This window comes from Solea senegalensis, unplaced genomic scaffold, assembly GCF_019176455.1.
Source record: "Solea senegalensis isolate Sse05_10M unplaced genomic scaffold, IFAPA_SoseM_1 scf7180000016249, whole genome shotgun sequence".
NCBI classification, from domain to species: domain Eukaryota; kingdom Metazoa; phylum Chordata; class Actinopteri; order Pleuronectiformes; family Soleidae; genus Solea; species Solea senegalensis.
The window spans coordinates 1-23,196 of NW_025321675.1; the positions used below are offsets into that span (position 1 = coordinate 1).

General features: G+C 45.2%; 1 protein-coding gene and 1 long non-coding RNA gene across 2 annotated transcripts; both read right to left on the reverse strand.

Annotated features, from left to right (window-relative positions):
* Nucleotides 1-38: 38 nt before the first annotated feature.
* LOC122762933 lies at nt 39-3,434 on the reverse strand. Its single transcript, XR_006358794.1, has 3 exons — nt 3,407-3,434; nt 413-529; nt 39-148 (listed from the first exon to the last, which is right to left on the reverse strand). It is a non-coding gene; the product is annotated as an uncharacterized LOC122762933 (long non-coding RNA).
* Nucleotides 3,435-3,447: 13 nt separating this feature from the next.
* LOC122762932 (extracellular matrix organizing protein FRAS1-like) lies at nt 3,448-21,528 on the reverse strand (the record flags this gene model as incomplete). The annotated part of the gene is made up of 14 exons (XM_044018102.1): nt 3,448-3,472; nt 3,511-3,565; nt 3,659-3,818; nt 5,599-5,922; nt 7,074-7,158; nt 13,791-14,076; nt 14,219-14,359; nt 14,912-15,052; nt 16,321-16,461; nt 16,872-17,018; nt 17,709-17,855; nt 18,386-18,541; nt 20,750-20,896; nt 21,385-21,528. Coding segments are annotated over 14 exons (2,099 nt in total), but the record flags the coding sequence as incomplete, so codon positions are not given.
* Nucleotides 21,529-23,196: the final 1,668 nt, after the last annotated feature.

The following is a 23,196-nucleotide window of genomic DNA, read 5'->3' on the forward strand; positions in this document are numbered from 1 at the left end:
GTGTGTGTGTGTGTGTGTGTGTGTGTGTGAGACCTTGTCCTGGTGGCAGTGGTTTGGTGATGTTGTAGATGAGCTTCTCACTGGGAGTGTCAGAGTCGATGAAGGACAGAGCTGACGGTGTTATTTCTGTCACACGATCCTCCAGAGCCTACACTTGCCTTTGCCTTGCCCTGCCTTGTACCCTTTTTCCATGCCTTACATACCCCACACACACACACACACACACACACACACACATACACACACACATACACACACACAGAGACTTGAGAACAGGGGTAAAACAGGAGTTACAACATCCTTAAACAAACCACAAAACCAGGGGCGTGTGAAGAGACTTTGTGGGCTGCAGGTGACAGGGACCGGGGTGAGGTGAGGGGGTTGGGGGGGCACAACATGTGAAACAGCTCACTGTGATCTGGAGGTCAGAGTCTGGGTCGAGCTGAGGGAACCCTGGGATCTGAGGCAGGACTCCGATGGTGAAGGTCTGGACGTCTCCTCGTACGACTGGAGCTGCATCTGTGGAAACCTGCAGAACCAAAGTCACACTTACACAAAACTCTGTCACAGCAGCAGCAGCAAAATCAGAAGAATTTTTTTTCTTTTTTTCAGATTCACAAACTTTCAAGGATTTCAACACCTTTGGGAACCCTGAAAACTGTCCTCGAGTCAAGACAAAAAAAAGCACTCCTCTGTGCTCATCCTCTTGGACCTTTCTGCAGCGTTTGACACAGTTAACCACCAGATCCTGACTTCCTCCCTTCAAGAACTAGGTGTCTCAGGTTCTGCACTTACCCTACTCTCGTCCTATCTTCAAAACCGAACATACAGAGTAACCTGGAGAGGATCTGTGTCGGAACCCTGTCCTCTAGCTACTGGGGTCCCTCAGGGTTCTGTCTTGGGCCCTCTCCTCTTCTCTCTATACACCAACTCTCTTGGTTAGGTTATTCACTCTCATGGTTTTTCCTATCACAGCTACGCCGATGACACCCAACTCATTCTCTCTTTTCCCAGCTCCGACACACAGGTAGCAGAACGGATCACCGCTTGTCTGACTGACATCTCTCAGTGGACGTCTGACCATCACCTGAAACTCAATCTGGACAAGACTGAGTTTCTCTTTCTCCCACCACAGACCTGACCATCACCCTCGAAAACTCTGTGGTAACTCCTTCTCATGCTGAAGGAACCTGGGTGTGACACTTGATGACCATCTCTCCCTCACTGCCAACATTGCTGCAACAGCTAGATCTTGCAGATACATGTTGCACAACATCAGAAGGATTCGGCCTCTTCTAACCCAGAAGGCGGCACAGGTTCTGGTCCAGGCTCTTGTCATCTCACGCTTGGATTACTGCAACTCCCTCCTGGCTGGTCTTCCTGCATGTGCCATACGACCTCTGCAACTCATCCAGAATGCGGCAGCTCGACTGGTCTTCAACTTACCAAAGTTCTCCCACACTACACCACTCCTCCGCTCCCTTCACTGGCTTCCTGTAGCTGCTCGCATCCGCTTCAAGACTCTAGTGCAGGGGTGTCAAACATACGGCCCGGGGGCCAGAACCGGCCCGCCAGAGGGTCCAATCCGGCCCACAGGATGAATTTGTTAAAATTTCACACTAATCTAAACGTAATGTCAAATGCTCCAGATACCCGTGACTAAATGTTTGTACCTTTATAGATCCAGTGTGCTGTGTAAATAGTACATTTAGACATGATATTGTTGAAATTGCACTTATATTTCATGTGAAATTTCATGTCTTGTAAAATTATCCTTCATTAAATGTAAAACAAAGGAGAAAAAACAAAGGAGTTCTTGTTGTTCATAGGTTATTATTCTATTATTTTGCTATTTTTACTAGTCCGGCCCCCTTGAGATCAAATTGTGCTCTATGTGGCCCCTGAACAAAAATGAGTTTGACACCCCTGCTCTAGTGCTTGCGTTCCATGCTACAAACGGATCCGGTCCAGCCTACATCCAGGACATGATCAAAACCTACACCCCAGCCCGCCCACTCCGCTCTGCATCGACAAACCGGCTCGCTGCCCCCTCACTGAGAGGAACGCAGAGGCACTCGCAGAACTCCAGACTCTGTTCACTGTCCTCGCTCCCAAATGGTGGAACGATCTCCCCATCGACATCCGGACAGCTGAAAGCCTCCACATCTCCCGCCGCCGACTAAAAACACATTTCTTCCGACTCTACCTTGACTAAGACGACGACGACAAAAAAAACCCAAAAACGTATACATGGCACTTGTGACTAGCACTTCATAGTTTGTTCTACTTGAAGCTCTTACTTACTTCTAGCTCTTATTTGTACCCAAATGTTTAAATGCACTGATTGTAAGTGGCTTTGGATAAAAGCGTCTGCTAAATGACATGTGATGTAAAGTAAAAAAAGTCAAGTGTCAAGTGACAGTTTGTGTGACTGAAGTGGGCGGGGCTTGAGGACACGATGACCTTGAAACTCAGCTGTCTTCAGGACAGAAGCTGCTGCAGTGAAGCTGCTCATCAATCACTGTCACTCACTGATCAGCTGATCACTCCTCAATGACTTTCTCAGCTCTGTGACTGATAATAATATGAAGAGCATGAGAGGAGCACACACACACACACACACACACACACGTCTGTTACTTTATAGTTCTAATCGCTCTCTAGAGAGTTTGTTCTTCTGCTTACAAAGGCTGTTGCTAGGCAACCTGGCCCCTTTCGCTACTTTCCTAACCAGACACTGCAGTGTTCACGTGTCTGGACGAGGCGTTCACAGGCAGACGCGTGAACGTGTCAGACACAGTAAACACGACGCTGACACTTTCAATCTTTTCTTTTGGAAAAGTTTCCAAAGTTTTCTGAGAAAACTATTAATTAGAATTAGATTCAATTAGAATTTAAAATGAAGTCTTCTTCTCAGAGTGAAAATGAGGCTGCGACACTTGAATTTAACAAACTGCGTTACCTAACACTTTTTGAGATCCTGTGACACCAGAGTGAAACCTCAGCACTGAGGTTTTAAATGACTGATCAGAAACATGTGTTTAGTATTTACAGTTTGATATTGTTTGATTTATTCTCTTCTATCTCATTTGTCATGTTGTTCTAAGCAGCGGAAGAAAAAGCTTGTCTCTGCAATGACAACAAAGATATTCGATTAGATTTTAGATGTAGAGAAAACCTTCTCACTGTATTTCAGTGATTAACGTGATTATTAGACGTGATATTAACTTTAATGAAGAAGAGTTTGTGACCTGAGTGACACATCTTTAAAAACATCTACTACACCATTGTGGATGTGATCGTTCAAATCAGGTTTTCAGGTTTGCTCCATAAAAACAAAAGAAATCATTCAAACTGAACGATCATCATTTCACTGAACTCATTAAGAACTGGATCAATGACAGACCTGGAACTGGAAGGAGTGGCGTGGGTTCGCGGCGAGAGTCTTTACCGACGGGCCGTCGTTGGCGTCCTTGAGTGAAAGGCGGTGCTGGTGTCTGGATCCATGGCGAGGGCCAGCCTTCAGGAGGACCGTCGGCCGGCATGGACAGCAGCACCACGTCACCTGCACACGTTCATCATCGTCATCGTCATCATCATCATCATCATCATCATCATCATCATCATCATGAGAGTGAGTGTCTGAGTGTCATCGTACCAAACTTAGGTTCTGCGTCTGACGTCAGGATGGTGTAGACGATGTCGTCAGTGGCCACGCCTCTGAAATCAGCCTGCAGGTGTTTTTTATCCAGCTTCACCGTTCCGCCTTCTTTGACCCAGGTGACGGGCACAGAGCGGCCCAGAGGAGACTCAGCAGCCTGGAACACACACACACAATCACATCTGCAATCACATCACACAATCACATCACATCACACACAATCACACACAATCACACACAATCACACACACATCACACAGAATCACAGTCTATTGTCATTTCAGGTGAGTCTCAGGTGAGGGTGGTCTCAGGTGAGTCTCAGTCTCAGGTGAGTCTTAGGTGAGTCTCAGGTGAGTCTCTCGCGGTGAGTCAGGTCAGGTGAGTGAGTCTCGGGTGGCGTCTCGGGTGAGTCTTAGGTGAGAGTCTTGGAGTCAGGTCTCAGGTGAGTCTTAGAGTCGTCTCAGGTGAGTCTTAGGTGAGTCTCAGGTGAGAGTCTTAGGTGTCTTAGGTGAGTCTTAGGTGAGTCTCAGGTAAGTCTCAGGTGAGTCACTGGAGTGTCTCAGGTGAGTCTTAGGTGAGGAGTCTCAGGTGAGTCTTGGGTGTCTCAGGTAAGTCTCAGGTGAGTCTCAGGTGAGTCTTAGGTGAGTCTTAGGTGAGTCTGGGTGAGTCTTAGGTGAGTCTTGGGTGGTCAGGGAGTCTTAGGTCGTCTCAGGTGAGTCTTAGGTGAGTCTCAGGTGGTCTTAGGTGTCTTAGGTGAGGAGTCTTAGGGTGAGTCTTAGGTGAGTCTCAGGTGAGTCTTAGGTGTCTTCTCAGGTGAGTCTTGGGTGAGTCTCAGGTGAGGTGAGTGAGTCTGAGTCTTAGGTGAGTCTTAGGTGAGTCAGGTGAGTCTTAGGTGTAGTGAGGGTGAGTCTTAGGTGCGTCTCAGGTGAGTCTTAGGTGAGTCTCAGGTGAGTCTTAGGTGTCTTAGGTGAGTCTTAGGTGAGTCTCAGGTGAGTCGCAGGTGTTTTAGGTGTGTCTTAAGTGAGTCTTAAGGGAGTCTCAGGTGCGTCTTCTGAACGAGGACATATCCACGTCTTCATCTCACTGTTAGACTGACTTTGTCTCCCACACCAAACCTCGTGTGGTCTGTGTGCTGTCACCTTAAAATCACTGATGTTCTCTGTGGACTTTGGTGTGGGAGAGTGAGTGCTTTACAAACGTGTTTACACAAGGAAAAGTCTGAATTGTAGAATACCTGTCTGTGCTCGTCTGGTGGGAGGGGCTAAGGACAGGTGAGCTGAGAGTAAACAATGAATAAAGAAAATCTTTGTGTTCTTTAATCTCTTGACTGTGCACGGCAGGAGATGGTGATGAGTGACACACCAGAACAAACACTGTGTCATTAGAGAAGTTTAGAGGCCGTGAGTCAGCAGATCTGAAACACACTGAGTCTGTGTCATCCATAAAACATCAGCTCACTGTCACTGTCCACAGGAGACACGCTGAGGGACAGCATCCATCCTGCTACTCATTCTAATTCAGTCTCACAAACATGGTCGCCATGGTGATTCAACCTTAACTGCATTTAAAACAGAAACATGGTCGCCATGGTGATTCAACTTTAACTGCATTTAAAACAGAAACATGGTCGCCATGGTGATTCAACTTTAACTGCATATAAAAACAAATCATGAAGCCAATGAGGAAGGAAATATCATCGGGGGAAAATACCCTGGAAAACACAGTATTAACAGTATTAACAGAGATAATAGTGCCACTATTAACTCTTTGTTATATAGTGGTTTAAAATGTAAATAAAAATAAATAAATAAAGGCTCCGCCCACATAACGCATATTCATAAACCAAAGGAGAAGCAGGAAGTGGCAGAGAGAGTTCCATGACACACTCTCACCATTAGAAGTGCTGAGTTAGACTCCGCCCCCTGCGCGTGTCCTACCTTGTGAGTGACGTGGATGTGGAGGAGGACGTTCCTGTAGCTGTAACCGTCGTTGACCTGCAGCGTCGTCCGGTCGTGCGTCTCCTGCGAGCCGTCGTGAACGTACCGGATCTGCTCCTGCGACAGCTCCTCCAGCTTGAACCGGCCGAGCGCTCGGTCGCCGTGAAGACGGGACAGGCGGCCATGGCGCGGAGGCTCGAGGACCATGATCAGGACGTCGGCTGGGTTGTCGGCATCGTCCACGTGAAGCACCGACTTGGTGATGGTCGCCGCGGCGCCGCGGCCGTCCACGGTTAAAGGAGCGAGAGTCGAGACTGTTGGAGGCTGGAGGTGAAGAAGAAGAGAAAATGACAACATCACACAGAACAACCGTACATGTGGCTCATGAGAGGCTGAACACACCTGAGAGAAGATAACACGAGCTGAAGGTGGATTTAGCTCGTTACAGCTTCTCCTCTATTTACAGGAGCTTTAACCTGTGTGGTCATGTGACTGACTGTCTACGTCTACGTCAGTCTAAGTCTACATCAGTCTATGTCTACGTCAGTCTAAGTCTATGTCAGTCTACGTCTATGTCAGTCTAAGTCTACGTCAGTCTACGTCTACGTCAGTCTAAGTCTATGTCAGTCTAAGTCTACGTCAATCTGAGTCTACGGATATGTTTCTGTCTCAAAACAACCTAAACTGTCCCTTTACATCAAACCAGGTTCGAGAGGGGGACCTCTCACACCAGGTCTGTGGCTGCTGCCGGAGCTTACAGCAGCAGAATCATCAAACAAGCTTGTGTCAGACAGCTCATTCTCTCACTCACACACACACACACTCACACACACTCGCATCACAGCGTGTGTGTCTCTTTGTGAAACAGTGAGACACAACAGTTAAAAGTGTTTGACCCTTTGTGTTGTTTTTAGTGCATTTGATCGTCAGAGGAAAAACCTCCCACAGCCAGGCCGCCCTGTGTGTGTGTGTCTGTGTCTGTGTCTGTGTGTGTGTTCTGCTCTTAAATCTTGCAGAGACACGTTGGTAAAGTGTTCTGGCCCTGAGGCAGACGAGCGCGCACGCACGCAGCACGCCGCCGCAACGCACACGACACACACACACACACACACACACACACACACACACACACACACACACACACACACACACACACACACACACACACACACACACACACACACACACACACACACACACACACACACACACACACACACACACACACACAGGTGAAGCACAGGTGAGCTGTGTGCAGACGCTGTTTGTTTTTTTTACCGCAACATTTATTCAGGAATCAATAATTCCATAATAACATTTCATGATGAGGTCAATGAAGGGATCTGAGAGAGAACTCGATTTGGTGGGAGGAGCTCAGGAAGATCCTCCCTCTAAAATCAACGTGAAGATGAGACGATGGTGACGGCTGCAGAGTTTAATGAAGAGACATGAGGAAGAGGAGAAGAGGAACTCACCTGCAGCGACACGACCTGAACCTGCACGCTTTCTGTCTGCGAGAAGAGCTGAGGGTCAGCGCCGCGCACGCTGAACTCTCCAGACCTGAAGAAGAGCAAAGTGAAGATGAGTCCTGGAGGACTTACTGTCTGTGTGTGTGTGTGTGTGTGTGTCGTGCTGCCTGAGGCTGTAAAAACACACTAACACACTTGTGACGGTCACTTTACAAACACAAGAGCAGCTGAAACCATGACAACAAAACATCTGCCCAGTCACCGCAAAATCTTTGTTACTATTAAATAAAGAAATAAGAGATAACAAAACAACAATCATAATGACATAGTCACATTGGTGCAGTACTGTTGATTCTTTTCTCCATTGATCGAGTTTTGTTTGGTCCATAAAATGTCAGAAAACGCTGAGAAACGTTGATCAGTGTTCGTCAAACCTGAAAATGATTCTGTTTGTTTTATGGATTTAAGAAGCTGAAAACTGATCCGAACAGTTGTCACTATTTCGACGATCAATTCATTGACTAATTGTTTCAGTATTTCAATATTTATTGTGCCATGAAAAAGTGGTCTATGGTTCTATGTGGTCTATGTGAAGGAGAGCATCGTCTGCACAGAGAAACCAGACACACCCAGAGGGATTCAGGACCGAGGGGCTACTGTGAGTCTACACTGTGGAGGGTGAGGGTGGGTGACAGCATGACGGAAGTATAATGAAGAGGATGAGAGGATGAGACTCTGATTAAGATTATAATCTAATAAAAAGAGTGGAGCCCTTCACTTGTGAGTGCACACAGCCTGCTGCAAATGATCATCAAAGGACGTAAAACACCACTTCATGCTGTCACCTCCATACACAAGCTGTGAGAACCATAAAGAAGCAGCTTTTATTTGACACTTTTAATCTTCTTAAACTTTGAAGTCATTTACATTAGTTTAGTTTATTAACATTTTGTCATATCAGCAGTAAGTAAGAGAGAGGGAGAGATGGCAGCAGATGAGCCGCTGTGGCGCCCCCTAAAGGCAGAAGCTCTCCTAACGGCTCCTTTAATTTACCTCAGTGTATGACATGTGCAGAAACAGGTGTGTGTGTGAGTGAGTGGTGCTCATTAATAGGTCCTTCACACATTCACATCATTATCGCAGGTTTTCTTCTTCTTCTTCTTCAGTCACATGAGTTAAAGCTCATAAAAAATAAAGGGAACACTTGAACCACACATCCCAGAGCTTCATGAAAAATATTCCTGTTAATGAAAATATTTATTACGATACATGATGTCCAAGAGGTGCTCAGTTGGATTCAGGTCTGGGGAATGGGCGGGGCCAGGTGGATTGGGCCCTCAGATCGTGGTCCTGCTGCTGTACTGGTCTGTCTCCTGGTATCTTCTCAATGCTTTGCACACAGCAAACGTTCTGACGCGTATTATGGATGTGCCATCGTGGAGAAGTTGCACCTCCTGAGAAACCTCAGGCACCACCAGTGGTGCGGCCACTGGAAAAAATGCCAAACTGAGCCAAGAATCAGCGCCAGAAAAGATGAGGAGAGAGAAATCCATCTGTAGTCTGCTCCATTTGCACAACAACAGAAACAAATGAGTTTCACTGTGATGATTCTGTGCGCAGTGTATGCATGTATATATACATATATATATGTATATATACATACGGTATTACATTCAACGTTACTGTACTTCATCCAGGTGAGTTCCACAGACACATCTGTACAGGTGTCGTCCTGTGACAGCAGTGTTACAATGTCCCAGCCAAATCATTTGATGTGTTTTACTATATCTGAGACTTACTTTTGGGAGAGGGGGCAGGACTACAAGTGGGTGGGACTGTAAGAAAGGTTGCTGTTACGCCCCTGACAGAATCCTCCTCCTCCGTATGGTCATCCCAGTGAGTGGCATCTGTCCCTGAGCTCATGAGGCCGATGATGCGTTCACTGTCATGACGTGGAGCTTAGTCCTCTGACTGAGTCCTTGTTCCTGCAGGTGCTGAAGGCCACGGTGTCCTTGCCAGAGGTTTGTTGTCAGAGTTGATGTTGGGCAGCAGAGACGAGCGGAGCGCGTTGATGTTGTTTTCCAGACGGTCGATCCTCTGCTTGTCAGTACTGGATCGAGTCAGAGCCTTACAGAGCTCCTGATTCTCACTGATCAGCTGGTCAAACATCCGCTTGCTATCCTGCGATGTTTTACTTAGCTTGGCAACCTCGTCAAAAAGCTTGATTTTGACAATGGCTTCCCGTGTCAGTGAACAACGGAGCTTCTGGATTTCGTTTTCCAGTTCGGGAATCTTGCACTGGTCCTCCTTTGAGGTCTCGCACAGCTGTGAGACCTGGTCCTGAAGTGTGGTTTTGACACTCAGCTCATGTGTCACTACAAAATGGATCTCCTGGATTTCGTTTTCCAGATCCCTGATCCTCCACTTGTTAGCCTGGTTAATCTTTTGCAGCTCGAAGACCTGAGCCACGAGTTTGGTTTTCCCGCCGTCTTCCATTTTATAAAGGATCACAAACACAAGAGCTTGGCTGCTGTGGCCGATTCTTCTTCTTCTTTAATGTTTGTTTTTAAAATGTTACTTAGCTTTAATCCTGAAATGTTGAGCTGCTGCTGCTGCTGCTGCTGCTTCTTCTACTAATTATTTCCAACAGGCTGCAAACTGAGAGGTACATCACTACCCCTACAGTTTGAGGTTCTTCAAATCACTTCCTGATCCTTCGTTACTACCTTCAAACTTTCAACCTTTCTTTCCTTTACACATCACATTTGCCATCAAAGGCATCTGAAGCATCAAAGGACATGCTTGACATCATTTAAGCCTGACGGAAGCCTCTAGAAAAAGAGGCCGAACTCTGAGCTGTGATGACAGAAATATTGAAATTAACCAGGTTCCCTTAATGCATCTTGTAGCTGCTCTAAGTTACTAGGTTTCATGCACTGGAGTTAGTTTTTCTTTGTTTAATTGAGTGTTTTTATATTCCGCTCTGACAAAGGCAGAACCTCCTGTGCTCCCTGAAAATGAGACTTAAGAAACTTCTCAAGTCTTTCCACTGTGTCCACACACACAAGTCACAGCAGCTGTCATGAGTGGAATAATCACGGCTCATTAAACACGTATAGAACAGCTTATTTAAATAACATAAATACGGAGCCCCGGGCGTGACATGGTAAAAATAAATAAATAAACTAAGAAATAATATCATCATTCCTGGACAGCTGGGTAAGCAAATCAAGCGCACCTCCTCTGAGGTCAAAGGTAGAGACGGTCGAGTGGCTAAAGCTACACGATGGACAGAGAGAGCATTGCAAGGAACAATTATAACTGAGAGGCATTTAAACAGAATATTGAGAAATACGACAATAACCACACAACACCGCTCCATTAGCTTACCCAGGTGTCCAGGGATGATAATATTATTAATTAGTATAACGTGCCCACGTTATAGCTATTATTATTTATTATTTATTGTGGGAGAAAAACTCAGAAATGTACATGTTGTAAAAGTGGTGCATTTGTTGTATGTTTGTTGTTTCTTTTTGAAACAGCTTTGACTTTTAAATCGTTTCACCATCAGATTTTCTCTTGTATTTAACTGTATGTTATTCATTTCTTTAGTATATTATTTTTTTTACAGCAAATCAAATGCATTATTCCAAAAAATACGGCTGCAGATTGAATGCTATATTTTATATTTGAGCGTTTAACGTCTCCATGAATCAGCTCTAAACTGGGCAGTGGACCATGTTTTGCTAATTTCAGAGCAGGACACTGCGACGCTCCTGATTGGTCGAGCGACCGTTTGTGCCACAGCAGAGCAGCTGCACTGAGGAACACAGAGTGACCAAGCCTTTATTTTTAATTCCCCTCTGGAGCCAAACAGTGAACATTCATGACATGCAAATGAAAAAATGAACGTGAACGTAACGTATCTGACATCTTTGTGAAGGTTAATGCAAATGACCTTTGCAGCCAGAGAGCAGCATCAATCAGAAGCAGTAAAATGAAATGTCATGACAGTGTAACTGACGGCAGCTTTAATTCACTGCGCTGCATAAATGTTGTGTCACAACAGTCACAGTAAAAGGAGAAATGAGTTGAAGTGTTGGTTATAAACCTGCTGTGAATGTCCACACATGTCCTTCACTTTCACCTCGTCGCCAGATTAAAGGGATAGTTCCGCTTTTCTTTTTTAAGTGCTGGCACTGACACGATCCACAGGTTTGTTTGTAGGCGTGTATACAAATAAAATGAAGGAGATTGTGATTTACTCACTGCTGCAATAAATCACTTTGAGCTGCATTTGAGAGCAACAGTGATGAAGGAGGAACTCTGAACTGCGATAAAGAACAAACTGTGTTGAAAGCACTTTGGAACTTCGACCTGAGTTGAAAGAACTTTGAATTGAGGAACATGGACTGAGGAGTTTTTGTTGACGAACGTCGAAAGGACTTTCACTCCCATTGTCATGTGACAGGAACAACAACACGAGGGGTAGATAGCAAATTTAAAACCCAGGACTGTGTTGAAGACAGAAACATCTTTGTCCTGTAGAGGGCAGCTTTGCTGTACAACATGCAGGGAATTATGAGAAAAATAAGACACAAAAAGACCTAAAGTGTGAAGTGTGTTAAAAAAGTCTCAGGTCTTGTGACCACAAATAAAAGTCCTCATTCTTTTCTACAGCACATTTCAAACACAGGTCGAAGTGGCTGGGGAGCATGGCTCCTCCCCTTACACACTACAACACTCACAATCACATTTTGAAACTCCTCCTCCTCCTCCTCCACGGAATCCTTTGATCTTTCAGACGCCTTTTATATCAAAGGATGTTTAAAGGATAGGAGATTACAAGGCATCATGTTACTGGAGAGAGGAGAGCAGAACATCTGCCAGAAATGATTCCACAAAGAAGAAGAAGGTGAAGCACGTTCAAACAGTACGACTGAGAAGAAGAAGAAGAAGGTGAAGCACGTTCAAACAGTACGACTGAGAAGAAGAAGGTGGAGCACGTTCAAACAGTACGACTGAGAAGAAGAAGAACTTGGAACGTTTTACTGTTGTTGCATTACTTATTATTTAAGTAATGCAACAGTAAACACTGTGGAGGTAACTTGCTGCGACACACCAAAGAAGAAGAAGAAGACTTGATCAGCTCAGTCATTTTAAATGGAGGACAAAACCCAACTCCTGGCCCAGGTCTCCATGCTGCAAAAGACTAATGAGGCTAACCAGAAGAGGATTCAAAATCTAGAACATAAAATCCAGGACCTCCGTTCTTTCCTGAAACAAGAGACGAGTGCCAAAAGCAGACTGCGGGAGCAGCTCTCCATGCTGCGTCAGACTTCACAGGCGGACCAGTGCAAGATTGGCGATCTGGAAAACCAAATCCACGAGCTGCGATGTTCACTGACACAAAAAAAGCGCTTCAACGTCAAGCTTTATGCTCTGGTGCCCAAACTACAACAGATCACGCAGAACAACAACCAGGCGATTGTCAGACTGCAGAATGAAAATCAGGAGCTGGTTCAGGCTCTGCAGGAATCAGAGAACGCCCCGCAGAGGATCGACTGTGTGGAACATAACTTCAACGAGCTCTGTTCTTCACTGGTGCCCATCAGACCTCCGTCTCTAGCAAAGATGCCGTAGCCATGGGAACAATGACCTCTCAGCCAATCAGATGTGAGCTCTGGTTCACCTGGCTGCCAGGTGTGTCGAGGAAGATCAAGTCTGAAGACCAGGTTTCACGGTAACCTGATGTCAGTCCAGGGTTGGGTCAGTGACTGGTACTGGTCAGTTACTGGTCAGTGACCGGTCAGTTAGTGTTCCATCCGCTGCTCCTGGACAGTGAGCTTCAGTGGGACAACTATCTTGAGCAGACAGACGTTCAGAGTGGACCTGACTGAAATGCTGACTCTGCAGCTATCCATCTATGTTTGTCTGTCTGTCTGTCTGTCTGTTGTTCACATATCTCTTGAACCGATGGTGTGATTGATGTAATACTTGACAGGTGTCTTGCTACGGGCACAAGTAAGAGCAGTCCCAAGTTTGTTTTGTTTGGATAAGTCATAAAAAAAGATATCGTTAAATATCGGCGTTGGTTTCCGCCGCTCTACTGTAGCCACTCCCCCTCTCACTCACAGTGCTGTGTGAGTGAGACAAGCATCGTCAAGTGACTGTACACCCCACTCTCCTCCAGGAGGCGTTCCAGGTGTCTGCAGGTTCAGAGGAAGCCGATAACCAACCAACTGTCATGCAACCATGGAGTTCCATGTATACCATTATGTCAGTATCAGTATTTGCTTTCTACCAACCACAAATAAAAATGTCACTGAACGTCTGCTGTGTCGTAGTAACAATGAGCTCTGAAACTAAACACCGGTGATACTGCACTAGCTCCCAACGACTGAAAGAACATTCGGACCTGAAAATGACTGGGTTTGTTTACGTCTGTGACTCTGACCTGTGCTAATGATGGTGACACACACACACACACACACACACACACACTAGCTGACTACATTTACGAGGTTCCTTCAATGCATCTTGTAGCTGCTCCTTTAAACCCAGCATGGTGTGGACCTGCATTACTCTCATTGGTGTGTTGTCATTATATCACATGCTTTTTTCCTTCTTTATAAAGATGAGGTGGAGGTGGAAGTTGGTTGGATGTGACAGAGTGAGTGTTCATGTGCACACAGTTTTACAAACATGAGGACCACTGACCTGGCTTTGTCTCTTTGATGTCTGAAGTGGACACGTCCAGTGTTCAGCTGTGTCCAGGTGAAGCTGCTGCCTCCGCTCAGTTCCTGGCCCCCCCACTCTTCTCCCTCCTCCTTCCTGGACAGAACCAACTGTCCGTTGTTTGGACTCTGGATGACGTGGAAGACGAGCTGCTCGGTGGGACTGTCGGGATCCTTCACCTGCAGCAGAGATGGGGACAGAGCAGCAGAACCGCCCAGTGGAACCAGCAGGGAACCGTTGACATGAAGGGCAGGGGGGCGGGTGTTTTCTGAGAGGAGGGGGGACGACAGGAAGACAGAGACAAACGTGAATGAAGGGTCATCAAAGCTCCACTGAAACTGAGAAGTTCAACAAAGATTTACAATCTTCAAACGAGACACACAAATCAAACATGTTCATCGCGTCATTACCGAGGCAGGTCCTGGTCTTCTGGTTGGCATAGTAACCGTGTCCACAGTCGGGGGTGCAGTATCCTTCGATGAGGTACGTTTGGTCACGACAAGCTCTGCAGCGTCCAATGTCGTCACACAGCGCACAGTCAGAGGAGCAGGCTGACCACAGAGAGTTTCAAACACGGTCACAAAACTACACAACACAAGGTTCACAAGGTGAGCGCCCCCTACACCTGGAACCGCTAAAGAATCATACGTCACATGATCACGGCTTTATTTCACTCTGAGACAGGAACTCAAGTTTGTAAGCCACTCACTCTCCCACACACACACACACACACACACACAGACACTGCTGCCTCCATCACTGAGTTTAAATGTCTGATTTATGTGAATTCGGCTTTTAAAATATTTCATTTAGACTTCACTAAATAGAGGACAGCAGCTGCACTCACTGGTTATCTCTCTGGACTTTGGTGTGGGAGAGTGAGCGGTTTACAAACTTCAGTTTCAGTGAGAGAGAGCGAGAGCGTATGTGTCTCAGGCTGGTTCTCAGCAGCAGGGGGCGCTCACAGTGCAGTCAGTACCTCATCAAACCCAAACTATGACTTTAAGTCTGATAACAGTTATGATACTTTATTCTTATTATTATAACGATTATTATTATTGTTCTAATTATCATAATAATAGTAAACAGATTCAAACACGTACGCTTGCAGACGTGAGAGGAAACGTCCAGGAAGAAGTTTCTGCCACAGTCCAGCACACAGTGACCCTGCAGGAGGCTGTACAGAGACTGACACTGCTCACACTGTCCTGGACCTCTGCACGCCACACAGTCATCGTCACAGCCTGACGCACACACACGCAACACAACACAGACACACACATACAATTGAATACAAAAGAAAAAAATGAAGAAGTCACTGTTTTCAGTGACTTATATTTAGACCAAGGGTTTTTGTCACACAGGAGAAAAGTCAAAGAGCTGAAGCAGCAGCAGCTGTGGTTGTGTGTGTGTGTGTGTTTGTGTTTATTTGGTTGTGTAGGTTTGTGTGTTTTTGTGTGTGTTAGTTTGTTTGTGTGTGTTTGTTTGTGTTAGTGTGTGTGTTTTGTGTGTGTTAGTGTGTGTGTCTGTTGTGTTTATTTGGTTGTGTAGGTTTGTGTGTTTTTGTGTGTTTGTTTGTTTGTGTTGTGTGTGTGTGTTTGTTTAGTGTGTTTGTTTGTGTGTGTGTGTGTGTGTTTGTTTGTTGTGTTTGTGTTTGTTTGTTTGTGTGTGTTTGTTTGTGTGTTAGTTTGTTTGTGTTAGTTTGTTTGTTTGTGTGTTTGTTTGTGTGTGTTAGTTTGTTTGTGTTAGTGTGTGTGTGTTTATTTGGTTGTGTAGGTTTGTGTGTTTTTGTGTGTGTTTGTTTGTGTTAGTGTGTTTGTTTGTGTGTTAGTGTTTGTGTTGTGTTTGTTTTGTGTTGTGTGTTTTGTTTGTTGTTGTGTTTGTTTGTGTTAGTGTGTGTGTTTGTTTGTGTTAGTGTGTGTTTGTGTTTGTGTGTGTTGTGTGTGTTTGTGTGTGTGTTTGTTTGTGTTGTGTTAGTGTGTGTGTTTGTTTGTGTTGGTGTGTGTGTTTGTTTGTGTGTGTGTGTTGTTTGTGTGTGTGTTTGTTTGTGTGTGTGTTTGTTTGTGTGTGTGTTTGTGTTTATGTGGTTGTGTAGGTTTGTGTGTTTTTGTGTGTGTTAGTTTGTTTGTGTTAGTGTGTGTGTTTGTTTGTGTTAGTGTGTGTGTGTTTGTTTGTGTTAGTGTGTTTGTTTGTTTGTGTTTGTTTGTGTGTGTTAGTGTGTGTTTGTTTGTGTTAGTGTGTGTGTTTATTTGGTTGTGTAGGTTTGTGTGTTTTGTGTGTTGTTTGTGTTGTGTGTTTGTTGTGTTAGTGTGTGTGTTTGTTTGTGTTTATTTGGTTGTGTAGGTTTGTGTGTTTTTGTGTGTGTTAGTTTGTGTGTGTTTGTGTTAGTGTGTTTGTGTGTGTTAGTTTGTGTTTGTGTGTGTTAGTGTGTGTGTTTGTGTTTGTGTGTGTTAGTTTGTGTTAGTGTGTGTGTTTGTGTTAGTGTGTTTGTGTGTGTTTGTGTTGCACTGACCGAGGCACTGGTCTCCGTCCTGATATGACCCGGGCGAGCAGCTCTGTGAACACACACCGTCCTGCAGCACGTGTCCCTCCATGCACTGAAGACAGTCTGTCCGCAGAGGACCTCTGCAGGCGTTACAGCTCCAGTCACACTCTGCACACACACAGGACGGGACAGGAGGGTGAAGAGGAAGGAGGAGAGGAGGACAAGAAGAAGGACAGGAGGACAGGGACGATGAGAGATGATGGGAGAACAGTATAGAGGAGAGTGGGTCTGTTGTGTTTGTTCTGTGCTTTGTTCAGTGAGTTTGTGTTTCAGCTTCAGGACACAAACACAACACAGTCAAATAATGTCGGAATGTTTTTTATACTTTTGTCTAAAGTCCTTTGACTTATTTTATTGTGTTGTTAGTGTTTTTGTCCACTCTGAATCCTACGAGTTTCCTCGTTACGAACATAATCGATGAGGTGAGGTGAGCTGATGCTGGACTGACGACGCCGAGTCTGAGCGAGCAGCATGAGTTCAGCAGTGTGTGTGTGTGTGTGTGTGTGTGTGTGTGTTACCTCTGCAGGTTCTGGTGGTGGTGTTGAGGTAATACTGATGAGCACAGCTGTCGTACTGACACTCTCCAAACAGCAGAACTTTGGTCGGGTCTCGACACGACGTACAAACTCCAGCTGTGTCACACGTCAGACACTGAGGGTCACATGCTGCACAAACACAGAGGTCAAGAGGTCACGGTTAGATTCCACGCTGACAACACAACAACATGCTGTGTGGAGGCAGTGGAAGGTGTGATGCTGAAACTACAGCGAGAGCTTCCTGGTGGATCCATCCAGTTTCAGGTCACATTCCTTTTAGTGAATCAAAGACAGCGACTGAACACTTTGAGGATTTTTCATCATTTTAACGACTGCAGAAACATTCTTGAACCCTGAATCACGTCCTAATCTGTCACTGCTTCATTTTGAATTCTTTTCAAGGCAATTAACAGAAGCACAACCAAACAGTGACATCACGTCTATTCATTATTAATCATTATTGGTCTCAAGCTTACAATCTTTACTTTAACTTGTTGGACTTTATTGGCTTTATTGACTTTATTGCTTCCAACAGGAAACTGAGGTTTGTGAAGCACTCACTCTCACACACACCCACATACACACAGGAGTTGTTGATCCACTGCTGCCTCCATCACTGAGTTCAAATGTCTGACTTCTACATGAATTCCACAATTGAAATATAACTCAGTGACACAAAGTGACCACACGAGGCAGCAGAGGACCAGCAGCTTGTGTGTGTGTGATGTTAACATCACTTAAAGACGTGATCATGTGTTGATCTTCAGTGTCTTGAATAATATTTTAAATTTTAAGAGTTTGTTGTTCAGAAACACTTACCCTGACAGACCCTGTGACCATCGTCATAGTAACCAGTCAGACATCTGGGAGCACACAGGCCTGATGGTAACAGAACACTGTTGGTGTGGCAGGAAGTGCAGGCGAGAGGCCCCGCCCCACTGCAGGAATCACATGACAGATGGCATCCTGGGAAAAAACCCCGGTGAGATGAAACAGAATAATGTGACACGAGCATGAAGCTGAGGACGAGAGTCATTCATCATCATCATCATCAGCACACACACACACACACACACTTCCTATAACGACTAAAAAGTGCTGACAGATCACATTTAAAAAAAGATTGTGATTAAAGAGCTTAAAAATACATATTCATGAGTCTCACTAATCAATTTCAAGAGCCTCAAACCCCCACAGCTGCCTCCACACTGTGAATCCAGAAGCTTCTAGAATCCCAATCACAGTGAAACAAACACCTCACACACCTGATGACCTCATCACTGTCACTGCACTGATGCATGTGACTGACTTAGAACTAAAGTCCTTGTTTCAGACTGTGACCACAGCTGTGATCGACTCCACCATCACAATAAACCTCTGACAAAGCTCTTAGTTCTAAATTCTTCTCGTCAGGTCGCTGATAAACTGCTACCATGACAACAAATGTCCCCCCTGACCTCTGACCTCTGACCTCGGGTTGTACTGACAGTACTTACTGATGCAGGCTCCGTGCCAGGAGAAGTGTCCACGTGGACACTGAGCCACGCAGTGGTCGCCGAGCAACCACGTCCTCGCCGTCGCACACCACAGACAGACGCTGCCGACGCCGGTGTGGAGGTCTGCGGTGCAACGCTGACAGTCTGAGCTGCACTCTGAGGGACACACACACATACACAGACTGGAGTTAGGACCAGGGTTCAGGACCAGGGTTCAGGATCTTTGGTGAGTCAGACACCGTCACAACGTCATTTTCTCTCTCTCCTTCTTAACTTTACTCGCTCGTTGTTGTGCACAGAATCTCACGTCCACAGTGGAGAGAGAGACAGTGGACAGTGTCCAACACCTGTCCTAGTGATGATGTCTCCACGTTGGTCCTGCGTCGGCCTCGTCCACGTACATCAAGCAACGCAGGACGTGAACAGTAGGTGGCGTCATTACGTCCAAATGTCTGATTTTGTCTCTTCAGTGTTTGAAATCCAACGTTCAGATTGACGTCAGTGACACAAAGTGACCACACGAGGCAGCAGAGGAGCAGCAGCTTTGTTTTTCTCTCTGAGGTTTGGTGATGGAGAGTTTCCTGTTATATACACCGCGAGATAAAGACGTGATCTTAAAGATATCGTGGACTGGAACTGAGAAGAGTCTTTTGCTGGGAGCCATGTTGTCTGCTCAGCTTCATGTCTAATTCAGGACTTAATAATGATTAAATGATGTTTTTACAGAGTGAGGGTTAGCAAAGGTTCTTTTGAAAAACCTGAGGACACAGACGGCAACATTTCATTTGATAAACTTTCACAATCTAAATTTATAGCTCGTGATATGGACTCTCAAACAGCTGAGGGGATGAAAAGCTGCTGCAGGAGTTTTCACAGCTGTGTGAAGATGAGAGAGATTACTGAGGAATCAGATTAAGATTTTAATACAGACGTCTGGTCACAGCATGCGCTCATCAAAGTAAACTCATTACACCAAGAAACAGCGTGTGTGGTCCGTTCTTTCTGTCTATCTGTGTCTGTCTGTCTGTCTGTCTGTGTGTGTGTGTGTGTGTGTGTGTGTGTGTGTGTGTGTGTGTGTGTGTGTGTGTCATTCACACCTGCAGTGAACTTCAACATTAACCTGCTGCTGCAGGGTCGCCGAGATCAGCACAACGATAATGAAAAACCTGAGCAGGGTTTTATCTGTCTGTCTGTCTGTCTGTCTGTCTGTGTGTGTGTGTGTGTGTGTGTGTGTGTGTGTGTGTGTGTGTGTGTGTGTGTGTGTCTGTGTGTCTGTGTGTGTGTGCGTGCGTGTCTGTTATTGATTGACTAAATCGATCAATAACGATCACTCAGGTGATTCAGTGCGAGAAGAAAACAGAATTTCCTGTGTGTCATGTGGTCGTCACAGTGTGAAACACTAACGAGCTTCACAGCACAGAGGAGTGTCAGTCAGACGTCAGGTCTTATTAAAACTGAACACACTAAAACTGAGTCCTCAGAGTCGCGTCTTTATGTGTCTGCGTGTCATCAAGTCCATGATTCCTCTGGAGTTTCTTTTGTTTCACTCAGGAAACAGAGTGTGGAACTGAAGTAGGGCCTGGTGTTTATCTGAAGTTCCACAGGAGCTGTGTGGTCCTCTGAAGTCGACTTCACCCTGTCCAGACATGTCGCCCCCCAACAAAGACGCTATTTACAGACAGAAGGCCTACTGTCCTCTGACTCACTGCTCTGGTGTTACATGTCAGAGTGAGACACGGGACACACAACACACTGTCTGAAGCTTAAATATCATTTATTCAGTTCTTAAATATAATAACATTTCAAAAATGTCCAACTTCACTGTTTCTGTCACTTCTAAAATAAACTGATCTTGTGTTCTTTGAGGTTCATGTTCTGCCAGCTCCTCACAGATGATTGTTCACTGAATTCAATTCCTTTGATTTAAAGAGTGAATGGAGGCCGTGAGCGGCTGTGAAGGAGGATTTTTTTGCCGAGCTCCTCTTCATCTTCACCGCTACAGGAGGAACAAAACCCTTATTCTGTCTCTCCAGTAACAAGATGTGGTTTTACTTCAGCTCAGAAGATAATTGTAGGTCAAAGGATTCAAAAGGAACAGATGGCAGAGCTTTTAAGGAAAACACTTCAATCCAGGAACATCCACTTTAAAAGGATGGTTGGTTTTTCTTCTGAATAATGCAGCTTTTTCCACAGCTACACTCACTGTGAGACACTGCTGCTGCTGCTGCTGCTGCTGCTGCTGCTTTCCCCACTGGGACGACTCAGAGTAAAAATAAAAGCACTCATGTCTGTGGGTTTGATGAACGCAACACACACACACACACACACACACACACACACACACACACACGGAGGGCGACTTACTGAGGCACTCTCCGGCGTCAGCGCTGAGGAAATGGCCTTCTTGGCAGCTGGTCCTGCAGTAGCCGTTCTGCAGGGAGGCCAGCAGGGGGCAGGAGGTGCAGTCGGCCTGGGAGGGGCCGGAGCAGGTCAGGCAGGACGGATGACACGCTGACGAAGACAACGTTCATGACAGGAAGAGAAAGAAGAGTATTCAATAGCTCGTTATTTGGCAGTCAATCTAGTGATGACTGTATTCAATAGCTCATTATTTGGCAGTCAGTCGCCTTTTGGATCTAGTGGAAAAGCTCATTATTTTGCAGGGCAGTCTTTCAGTGGATGCATAGAATAGCTCATTATTTGGCAGTCAGTCTGTTGGTGGCAGTATAGAATAGCTCATTATTTGGCAGTCTGTCTGTTGGTGGATGTATAGAATAGCTCATTATTTGGCAGTCCGTCTGTTGGTGGCTGTATAGAATAGCTCATTATTTGGCAGTGAGTGTCTTCTTGAATCTACTCATTTCTAATCCTGTCCATCTTGATCACCCAGCATCTCCACATTGATCATATAATCTATAATCTATGTGGAGATGCTGAGTCTGACAGAGGAATAGAGGGTTGTTTAATGTTAACGGTCCAGTGGTTCAGCAGCGTCTCACCTTGGCACTGACTGTCCTGGATGAAGAAGGTCTGTGGGCAGGAGGACACACATGTACTGTCCTGCAGAGTGGACGAGGACAAGGAGCAGGAGGTGCAGTTTTCTGCAGATGGTCCGGTACAGAGCGAGCACGAGGGATGACACTCTGAGGAGGAAACAGACAAGCAGAAGAATAAATGTAATGTGTAATGTAATGTATAGATACATGTATTACATATAATGCAATAAAAACACACCCAGCTCTGGTTTCTGACAGAAATGAGACAGAAATAACACAATAATAAAGAAAAACAACCATAATCATGTTTCATGTGTTACACTCTGACTTTGTTTTACTCCTTCATCTAATCAGAAGTTCAGTCACTAACGCCACACGGAATGCTGTGTAGATGTGTGTCCGTAAAGATTCACTTCCTTTCTCCAAATACAAATGAATGTGATGAATGTCATTTGCAGCAGATGCTCATCAGAGATCAAGAAAATAACTCATGAGAATCGTCACTTGCCCCCTTTTTAAAAACAGATTTTCTCCTATTTTACAGTTTGACGGATTTAAACTTGTGTGCAGCAGCCGGCCATCGTCCCTGACTCGCCACAACAGAAAAACACCTTCAAGTCTCTGGTTTAGTTATGAAATTGTGCACAAAGTAAACAAACAATGGAATATCGAGGTCCTCAGACCTGTCACAGTTTGTCACTGTTTGTGACGTGTGACAGGTCTGAGGACCTGTGACACGTCCTCAGACCTGTCACACGTCCTCAGACCTGTGACACGTCCTCAGACCTGTCACACGTCCTCAGACCTGTCACACGTCCTCAGACCTGTGACACGTCCTCAGACCCGTCCTCAGACCTCTCACACGTCCTCAGACCTGTCACACGTCCTCAGACCTGTCACACGTCACAAACAGCAGCCTACGTCTGCTCAGAATATGGATATTATCTATATCTATATACATCTGAGATTATGGATGTCGTCATATCATGATGAAGACTTTTCTGCAGTGAATGACTTTCACTTACAGATTAGGAAACGCCAAATAAATATTTCATTCTAGACCAGAGAATGTGTGTGTGTGTGCAGGACTTTTCACAGTCAAATCCATCAGTCTGACATCCACTTGTCAACCTGTCACCTTACTGTCTACCCATAATCCCATTCTTCTTTGTCAAACACAGCAGCTTAATTGGTTGAAATACAGCAGATGACAGGGTGAGTGATTCACCCACATGCTTCTTAAAGCCAAACCAAACATAAACGTGTATTATTCCACCATCTCATCAGTGAAATATTCAGGTAATTGTAGTTTGTGATGGAAACACAGTCACTAAATCAACAAGGACTCAAAGTGTGAATCATAACAATCAAAGAACTCATTATGATCATTTAAAAGCAGAGTTCACCATACATCATATTCTGTTCTGTGTGTCTAATGAGGCTCATTTATGGGATGTTGAAGTGAGCACAAACTACATAAGTGGTGCTCAGTGAGACACAATAGTTGCTGCAGTATAGTATGAGTGAGAGAAGCAGCTCAGGTCATGTGTGTAACGATGGTCAAAGGCAGAGATGCATTTATGTTTGGGGGAGTTGACGTAAGAATCATTTCAATTTATAATGTATATAATCTAACAGACACCAGGCTCACGTCTTTATCTCACTCGACTTCCTGCAGATCTTGTTATTGACTTGGTGTTTTGGTTCCATGTGATCAACAGATAATGAGTGTTTGAGGGAAACAGTGTAACAAAGTACTCATTGATCCGTAATCACCTCCTTCAGGATGATTAAGAAAAGTCAATAGTTCTAACG